At 69.3% G+C, this 9,149-nt stretch overlaps 1 protein-coding gene across 1 annotated transcript in view; it reads right to left on the bottom strand.

The window, feature by feature from the left end:
- TNS2 (tensin 2) overlaps nucleotides 1-8,474 on the bottom strand; it is a 9,847-nt gene extending 1,373 nt beyond the window's left edge. The window contains 19 exon segments of the mRNA XM_079329267.1: nucleotides 242-392; nucleotides 394-581; nucleotides 1,006-1,110; nucleotides 1,193-1,258; nucleotides 1,690-1,813; nucleotides 2,011-2,080; nucleotides 2,414-2,474; nucleotides 2,545-2,657; nucleotides 3,048-3,131; nucleotides 3,444-3,508; nucleotides 3,857-3,979; nucleotides 4,554-4,604; nucleotides 4,826-4,997; nucleotides 5,133-5,176; nucleotides 5,707-5,745; nucleotides 6,167-6,205; nucleotides 6,292-6,329; nucleotides 6,892-7,003; nucleotides 8,275-8,474. Coding sequence (XP_079185393.1) covers nucleotides 242-392; nucleotides 394-581; nucleotides 1,006-1,110; nucleotides 1,193-1,258; nucleotides 1,690-1,813; nucleotides 2,011-2,080; nucleotides 2,414-2,474; nucleotides 2,545-2,657; nucleotides 3,048-3,131; nucleotides 3,444-3,508; nucleotides 3,857-3,979; nucleotides 4,554-4,604; nucleotides 4,826-4,997; nucleotides 5,133-5,176; nucleotides 5,707-5,745; nucleotides 6,167-6,205; nucleotides 6,292-6,329; nucleotides 6,892-7,003; nucleotides 8,275-8,340 — 1,711 coding nt within the window. The 5' untranslated portion in view covers nucleotides 8,341-8,474.
- Nucleotides 8,475-9,149: the final 675 nt, after the last annotated feature.

Here is a 9,149-nt window from a genome sequence, read left to right as displayed (position 1 = left end):
GGGGTGCCGTGGGATATCGGGGTCCCGTGGGAAATCGGGGTCCCGTGGGATATCGGGGTCCCGTGGGATATCGGGGTGCCGTGGGATATCGGGGTGCCCTGGGATATCGGGGTTCCATGGGAAATCGGGGTCCCGTGGGATATCGGGGTCCCGTGGGATATCGGGGTGCCGTGGGATATCGGGGTGCCCTGGGATATCGGGGACCCGTGGGATATCGGGGACCCGTGGGATATCGGGGTGCCGTGGGATATCGGGGTGCCGTAGCATGTGGGGCTCCTGTAGGGTGCCGGGGTCCCCAGTGGTTCGGGGCTGCCATAGGCTGTGGGGGTCCCGAGAGGTTCTGGGGTGTCAGGTGGCTCCTCCCCCGGGCCGGGGGTCTCGCGGCCCCCCCCGCACCCCGAACCCCCCCAGCAGCTGCTCCAGCTCCCGGCGCTCGGCGGCCGTGGGGCCCGGGGGGCGGCCCTGGGGGGCTCCGGGTGGGGGCGGGGAGTCAGAGTCCCGCCCGGGGGGGCAGGGACCCCCCTTCTTCTGCACGCGGGCGTAGGGGCTGCCATCCAGGGGACCCCAAGTGTGGGAGGGCTCTGGGAGGGATAAGGGCTGTCAAAGCACCCCCTGCACCCCCAAAACCCCACAGGACTCCCCGGAACCCCCCAGGACCCCCTGTCTCCTTCCCCATCCCCTTCAGGCCATGGGACCACTCCCCTATGTCCATACTGCCCCCCAAAGCCCCCAGTGCACCCCCAGTTCCCCGCATTTCCCCCGGTGAAGATGGGGACCCCCCCCGGCCCCTCCCCAACCCCCACCCTCCCTTACCGTGGGGTCTCCCCAAAACCCCCAAACCCTCCGGCCCCTCAAATCCCCCCCAGCCACCCCAGAGAGTCCAGGTCACCCCAACACCCTCCAGCACCCCGAGCCCCCTCCGCGTTCCCCAAATCCCAGGACCCGGGGTCCCTCCGTGCCTCGGGAACCCGCCGCACCCCAATTTCCCCCCCGACCCCCGCTTACCCTCGGGGGTCTCCCAGTGCCCCTCGTAGGAGTCGCGCCGAACCGCGGGGTCCCGCACCCCGTAATCGATGGGGGCGGCGGGGGGGCCGCGGGGGGGCACCCAGCCTGGGGGAGGGGGGCAGGAAGGGTGGGCGGTGAGGGGGGCCCGGCGGGACATCCCCGGGGGTCTCCGCCCCCCAAAACCCACCTTCGACCCTTTCGGGGCCTGAGGAGAAGATGAACTCGACGGTGGCGTCGGGGGGGAAGCGCTGGTCTGGGGGCAGCACGGGCGGTTCGGGGGGGCACGGGGGCGTCCCCGTCACCTGCACCCCCAAATTCCCCCGTGCTCCCCCAACAGTCCCATTCCCAGCCCCCATCCGCCCCCTGCACCCCCAAATTCCCCCGCGCTCCCCCAACAGCCCCATTGCCAGCCCCCATCCGCCGCCCCCCACCCATATTCCCCCAGCCTGCCCTCCCTGTTCTGGGGGGGGACACGGAAACTGGGGGCGTCCCCGTTGTCTGTGTCCCCAAATACTCCCATGTCCCCCCTCCTGGCACCCTCCGAATCACTCCAGGACCCCCCACCTTGGCCCCCCCCCCAAAGCACCCCTAAACTCGCCCTGTCCTCCCGTGCCCCCCCAAACCCCGGAGCCCCCCAAACTCCGCAGTCCCCCCAGCTCCCTCGGAACCCCCCCGCGCCCCCACCTTGCCAGGCCAGGTCGAGCTCGTCCCGGCGCAGCCTCAGGCGGGGCCCGCGCAGCGTCCCCGTGTGGAACTGAACCCCAAAAACCGCCTCGCGCCCCCCCCGCCGCCGGTGGTAACAGCGCACCTGGGGGGGCACAGGTGAGGGGGGGGGCACAGGTGAGGGGGGGGCACAGGTGATGGGGGGAATGGACAGGTGAGGTGGGGGGGTCCACAACACAAAGGTCAGGGGAGGGGTCACCCCTTCCCGCACCCGCGAGCTGCCCCACGAACTCGGGACACCCCTCACCCCCCCCCCCCAGCCCCCCGCGCCCCCCCCCTCACCATCACGTCCCCCTTGAGCAGCAGCGCCGGTTCCAGGGTGACACAGAGCGACTGCGAGGCGGGGGGGCTGCTGGGGGAACAAGGGGGGCATTTTGGGGGAGTTCAGGTTTGGGGCGGCAGGTAATCACTTTGGGGGGGGGGGTGTCAAGATTAGGGGGAACCCCTGTAACCCCACCAGCCACAGAGAACTGGGGGGAATATTGGGGGGAGGGGCTGGATCCCTAAAAAGGGGCGGGGGTTGTGCACGTCAGGTTTGGGGGGCGGGGCTGTGAGTTTTGGGGGTGCCCCGGGACCCCCCAGTGGGGAAGGTGAGGTTTGGGGGAGGGAGCAGGAGGTCCCAAGAGGCGCAGCAGGGTGGGAATGGAATTTGGGAAGGCAGGGTTGGGGTGGGGGCGTCACTCACTAGACCCCCGAGGTGTAGACGAGCCGCAGCGATTGGTAGATCTTGAGGAAGGGGCGGCAGCCTGGGGGGACACGGGGTGTTACTGGGGGCCCTGGGGGGTTGCCGGGGTCCCATCCCCACCCCAAACTGACCGTCGGGGGGGTCGTAGGCGGGCAGGGGGGGCAGAAGGACGTGGTGCAGGAACTGGGGGGAACTGTTCAGGCGGAGTCGCCCCGAGAGCAGCGCCCCGAAATCCTCCGTGTACCTGGGGGGGCACGAGTGGAACCCCAAAACCGCCCCAAAACCACACCAAAGCCAGGCCAAAAATCCCCTCAAAACGACCCCAAAGAGCAACTGAAACCACACCAAAAATCACCTCAAAACCACCCCAAAACCACCCTAACCCACATCAAAAGTAACCACTAGAACACCCTAAAATCCACCCGAAAACACTCAAAAAATTCACCCAAAATCACCCAAAAATCACCAGAATAAACAGCCCAGAAATCACCCAAAACACCCACCAAAAACCTTCAAAATAACCCCAAAAACCATTCCCCAAAATCGCCCCCAAAAACACCCCAACTCCCCCGAATCCATGATCTCCCTTGACCCCCTACCCCAGACCCTCCCCCGCCCCCCCATAACCCCCCACCTGCGCTGGGAGGGCTGCAGGACCCCCCCCAATTTCTCCTCGCAGAATCTCCTCATGCTCAGCGCGTTCAGCGCCTGCTCGGGGCTGGAGGGGGGAGGGGGGCAGAAGGGGGGGTCAGGCACCCCCAAAGCCCCCGTCAGCCCCCCGGGACCCCTAAGAGTCCCTCAAGCCCCGCATAATTTCTCCACAGTCCCAAATCCTCCCCGCGACCCCCTTTAACTCCCCCCCCCCCCAATGACCTCCCTCAACCTCCCCATAGCCCCCCCATCCCTGAATCCGAGACCCCTCCTTCGGACACCCCCCAACTCTCCACAGCCTCCTATAACCCACCCCCCCAAGCCCCCCAGTCCCCCCTCAATCCCCCCGATCCCCCAAAGCCCCCCCCGCCCCCCTCACCTGCCCCACACGTCGCTGTAGTGCAGAAACGCCCCCACGACCACCCCGACCGGGGCCTTGCTGCCCTGGGGGGTGGGTAGGGGGGACAAGTCAGGACCCTCAGGGTTCCTCAGTACCCCCCAGTATACCTCCCAGTACCTCCCAGTACCCCCCAGTATACCTCCCGGTACCTCCCAGTACCCCCCAGTATACCCCCCAGTAACCCCCAGTACCACCCCATAGCCCCGAGCACCCCCCCAGTCCCTCCCGGTCACCCCCACTGACACCCCCGTGTCCTGCAGTGCCCCCCCCAGAGCCCCGAGTACACCCCAGTACCCCCCCAGTACCTCCCCAGTACCCTCCCAGTGCCCGTCCAATTGCTCCCAGCCCCCTCCCCATTGTCCCCAGCCCCCCAAACCCGCGCCCCCCCCCACCTTGCAGAGCAGCACGGCCACGTTGCGGGGGTGCCCCCCCAGACACCCCTCGAGCGCTTTGCAGACGGAGCAGAGCAGCTCCAGGGGGGGGGCGAGCAGCTCCGGCCACCCGAAATCCAGCACCTGGGGGGGACCCTCAGAGCCGGCACCCCAAAACCCGCCGCGACACCCCAAAACTCACCGCCACACCCCAAAACCCGCCGCGACACCCTAAAACCCGCCGCGACACCCCAAAACCCGCCGCGACACCCCAAAACCAGCCGCGACACCCTAAAACCCGCCGCGACACCCCAAAACCCGCCGGGACCCCCCAAAACCCGCCGCGACACCCCAAAACCCACCGGGACACCCCAAAACCCGCCGCGACACCCCAAAACCCCCCGCGACACCCCAAACCCGCCGCGACACCCCAAAACCCTCCGCCACACCCCCGAACCTCCCGGGACATCCCCACCCCCCCGAGACACTCCCAACCCCGCAGGGACCCCCCCCAGAACTCCCGGGGGGATCCCTACACCCCCCAGATCCCCCGGGGGGACCCTCACATCCCCCCAGACCCCCCGAGGGACCCCCACACCCCCCCAGACCCCCCGGGGGAACCCTCACACCTCCCAGAACTCCCGAGGTGACCCTCACACCCCCCCAGACCCTCCGGGGGGACCCTCACACCCCCCAGACCCCCCAGACCCCTCCTCACTTTAGGGTTCAGGCGCGTGAGGTCGCGGCGCTTCTCGGACAGGTTGAAGATCTGGGGGGGGCACGGGGGGGTCGGGAGGAGCCCGGACCAGCGGGGCGACCCCGAAACTGCCCCAGGAGCCCCCAGCCCCCCCCTGAACCCCCGAAATCCCGGCCCCCTGCCACCCCCGGGCCCCTCGTGTCTTGCTTCCCCTCCTCAGTGCCCCCCCCCCCGCCCCCCTCGATCCCCCCAGTGTCCCCCCCAGCCCCTCCAGTTGCCCCAGTTGCCCTCACCGTGTAGTTGGGGCCGTGCCTCGCCCCCAGGAGCTTCGACAGGTGCCGCAGGTGCCCCCCGGGCCCCCCCTCGCCGCCCCCCGGGACCCCCACGCTCAGGATCCGCTCAGTCACGAACGTCAGGTCCAGGGGGGGGAAGGGGGAGGTCTCGGGGCTGGGGGCGCGGGGGGTCCTGAGGGGGAGGAGAGGATCAGAACCGAGGGGGCGGCACTCCCAGAACCACCCCCCCCAGCACCCCAAAACCTCTTGGGGTCTCCCCAAATTTCCCCCATCCCCGAGACCCTCCAGCCCCCCCAAACCCCCGTACCTGGGCAGCGTGCTCCGCTGGGGGGCGCTGTCGAACGAGGAGCCCTGGAGGGTCCCGGGGGGGCCCCAAAAACGAGGGGGGCAAAAGGAGGTCGGGGGGGGACCCAAAACACGGGGGGAGTTTAGGAGGGCCGAGACAGAGGGGGCAAAGGGGAGACAGAGGGGTCCCCTAAACGGGGGGGGGGGGGGGGGGGTCAGAGGGAGTCAAGGGGGGTCCGGGAGACCGGGGGTGTCCCCACAACACGGGCGGGGGGGCAGGGGAGGGTCGGGGGGGTCAAGGGGGTCAGGGAGGGGTCAGGGGGGCCAAGAGTGGGTGTCAGAGGGGTCCCCAAAACAGCGCAGAGTCACGGGGGTGTCAGGAGGGGGTCGGGGGGTCTTCAACACCTGGGGAGGGGCAGGGGCGTTTGGGGAGTCCCGGGGGGAATTACACGGGGTTTGGGGATCCCGGGGGGAGGTTGGGGGTCACGGGGGGGCTCAGGGAGTCGAGGGGGGTTTTGGGGGTTCTGAGGGGAGGCTGGGGGTCACGGGGGGGCTCAGGGAGTCGAGGGGGGTTTGGGGGGTTCCGGGGGTCTCACCACGCGCTCGCTGCGCCGCACCGGGGCCGTGTTCCGCCTCTGGGGGGGCACAGAGGGTCTGGAGGGGCCCGACCCCCAGGAGGGGCAGGGTCCTGCCCGGGGGTTTTGGGGTCCCGAGGGGATTTGGGGGGTCCAGGGAGAATATCGGCAGTGCCGGGTCCTGGCAGGGTGTTTGCGGCTCCCGAGGGGGGGTCCCGGCTCCTTCTCGGGGGGGCCGGGGGTGTTTCACCCCTTCCGTGGGGTCCCTGATCCTGCCCGGGGAGTTTGGGGGTCCCCAGGGGAGTTCGGGGGGTTCTGCCCGGAGGTACTTCGGGAGTCTCGGGTCGTGCCCAGGGGTTTGGGGTCTCCAGGGGGATTTGAGGGGTCTCGGGTCCCGCTCGGGAATTTGGGGTCTCCAGGGGTTTTGGGGGTCTCGGGTCCCGCCCGGGGGTTTGGGGAGGTCGCGGGCCTCCATCCTCACCAGCTCGGGCGGGGGCAGAGGTTGGCACGGTGACGTCACCTGGAGGAGGACACGGGGGTCACCCCAAATGGGACCCGGCCCCAAAGGGACCCCCGCCCTAGGGGACAACGCCCCACCCCCCGTACCTTGCTCTCACATCTCTTGTGGGCGGCGACTTTGCAAACTGGGGGGGACAGCGGCAACATCAGAACCCCCACGGTCTCTCCAAGGACCCCCCAATACCGTCCCGCTCTCCCAGTAACCTCCCAGTGTCCCCAGTATCCGTTCAAGTAACCCCCCAATGCTCCCAATAATCACCCAGTGCCCCCAGTATCCATCCAAGTATCCCCCCAATGCTCCCAGTAAACACCCAGTGTCCCCAGTATCCATCCAAGTATCCCCCCAATGCTCCCAGTAACCTCCCAGTGCCCCCAGTATCCATCCAAGTACCCCCTCAATGCTCCCAGTAACCTCCCAGTGCCCCCAGTAACCAAGTATCACCTCAATGCTCCCAGTAACCTCCCAGTGTCCCCAGTATCCATCCAAGTATCCCCCCAATGCTCCCAGTAACCTCCCAGTGTCCCCAGTATCCATCCAAGTATCCCCTCAATGCTCCCAGTAACCTCCCAGTGCCCTCCCCAGTGTCCCCAGTAACTGCCCAGTCCCGACCCCACTGCACCCATACCCCTCCACCCACTTCCCCACCCAGCCCCCCCCGTGTCGCGGGGCTGTCCCGGGGGTGTCACCTCTGCACACGAGCCCGTGGGGTCCCAGGGGGGTCCCGCAGCCCCCGCAGGGCGCCCCCCGCCGCAGGCTCCGCTCGCGGAACGTGTGGGGGGCGGGCGGGGGCGGCCGCGGCTGCGGGAACACGGGGGGGTCACCGCATGTTCCCCCCCCGTGTCCTCCCCGTGTCGCTCCCATGACCTCCCGCGTCACTTCTGGGACCCCGGTGTCACCGCCCGCGTCCCCTCCACGTCCCCCCGTGTCACCCTCTGTGTCTCCCTTGAGAACCCCCCGTGTCCTCCCCGGGTCCCCTCGGTGACACACACAGTCCCCAGTCCCACCCAGTTCTCATCGCGTCACCTCCGCGTCCCCTCGTGTCGCCCCCCTCTGTACCCCCCGCCCTCCTCTGGTCCCCTGACGTGTCCCCAGGTGTCATCCCTTGTCCGCCCGCTGTCACCCGTGTCCCTTCTTGTGGTCCCCCCACGTTCCCTCCATGGCTTCTCACTGACCTCTCCCGTGTCCCCTCCATGACGCCACACGTGTCTCCGCATGTCCCCAACATGTCCCGCGCTTGTCACCCCAGTGTTCCCCCGTGTCCCTCCCCTGTCCTCTCCTGTGTCCCCTCCCGGCTCCCACTCGTGTCCCCCCATGCTGTCCCTGCGTCATCTCCCTGTTCCCTCCATGTCCCCGCTGTGACCCCCTCATGTCATCCCCAGTGCCACCCCCGTGACCCCCAAGTGCCGCCCCCATGTCCCCCGTGTCCCCTCCCTGGTCCCTCCCTCCATTCCTGGACACTCCCGTGTCAACCCCACGTCTCTCCCGTGTCCCTCCGTGTCGCTTATGTCCCACTCGTGTCCCCCCAGTGTCCTCTCGTCTCCTTCCCCGTGTCGTCCCGCGTGTCCCCCCCGTGTCACCCTCGGTCCCTCTGGCCCCCGGCCACGGACACGGCGTCCCGCAGGAAGCGGGACAGGGACAAGCCCAGGAAATGCTCCCCCGGGGACGACCCCGCCGTTCCCACGGAGGGGGAGGGGCGTGGGAGTGCGCGGGGGTGGGGGGACAGCGGGGGGAGGCGCGGGGTGGGGGGGGGGGGCGTGGGACGGGGAGGGAGGGGCGTGGGAAAAAGGGCAAAAGCGGGAAAATGGGGGAAAAAGGAAAGTGGAGGCGAGGGGTGAGCGCAGGAAAACATGGGGAGGGGCGGGGGGGGAGGGTCAGACTCGCCTTTCCCCCCCAGGACACGCAGCGCCACGCGTGGGGAGGGGGCGGCTGCAGCGGACCGCGGGGGGACCCGCGGGGGTGCCACTGGGGGGTCCCGCCGCTTCTCCCCCGCACCCAGCGCCCCCTTCCCCACGGAGGGGTCCCCACCCCACGCGGGACCTGCGCCCGCACACGGAGCTCCCCCCTCCTACCGTGTCGGGAACATCGCGGCGGCCGAACGCGCGCAGCAGCGTCCCCACGGCCCCGGGGGGCTTCATGGGGGGGCTCGGGGGGCTCCGGGGGTCCCAGGCGCTCCTGGGGGCGGCGCGGGGCTCCCGTGGGTCCCGCCAGCGGCTCCGTGGCCGAAGGCGCGCGGGGAGGGGCCGTTTCCGCGAGCCCGGAGCCGCTTCCCGTGCCGGGGGGGGGGACACGGACACGGGGGGGACACGGGGGGGACGACACGGGAACGACACGTGTGGCTACGGGGAGGGGACACCGGGAGGGTCACAGGAGAGACAAGGGGGAGACACGGGGGACGTACAGAGGGGACACGGACACGGGGGACACGGACACGACAAGGACAGGGATACAGGGGGACACACGGGGGACGCAGGGGGGACACCTCCCCCTGCTGACGCTGCCTCAGTTTCCCCCTTTCTCCCTGCCAAGATCCCCCAAAATTCCTCCCGAGCCCCCCCGGGACCTTCCCGGCGCTGCCCCCGCCCCCTCTCCATCCTCCTCCTCCTCCCACCGTAACCCGCCCCCGCCGCTGCCCGGGACCCCCAAACTCGGGGGGAAAGTGGGGGGTGGACCCACTCCGTGGCGACCCCCAAAGTCGGAGAGAAGGAGAAGGCTGAGACCCCCCACGGGATCCCCAAATTCGGTGGGAAAGAGGATCCTCAGCCCCTGTGACCCCCAGACTCGGGGCAGGAGATGTAACTTTGGGGGGGCTCGAGGGACCCCAATCCCAGGATGAGCTCCCAGGGGAGCGCAGGGACCCCAACCCCCTCCCTTGGGATGCCCCTGGGCAAAGCTCGTTTCAAGGGGAGGAACTGGGGAGGGGGGGGCAGAATTTGGGCTCATAGGG

This window comes from Erithacus rubecula (genome assembly GCF_903797595.1).
Source record: "Erithacus rubecula genome assembly, chromosome: 31".
Classification (NCBI taxonomy): Eukaryota; Metazoa; Chordata; class Aves; order Passeriformes; family Muscicapidae; genus Erithacus; species Erithacus rubecula.
Note: the sequence above shows the minus strand (reverse complement) of the source record. Positions and strands in the feature narration are given on the sequence as shown.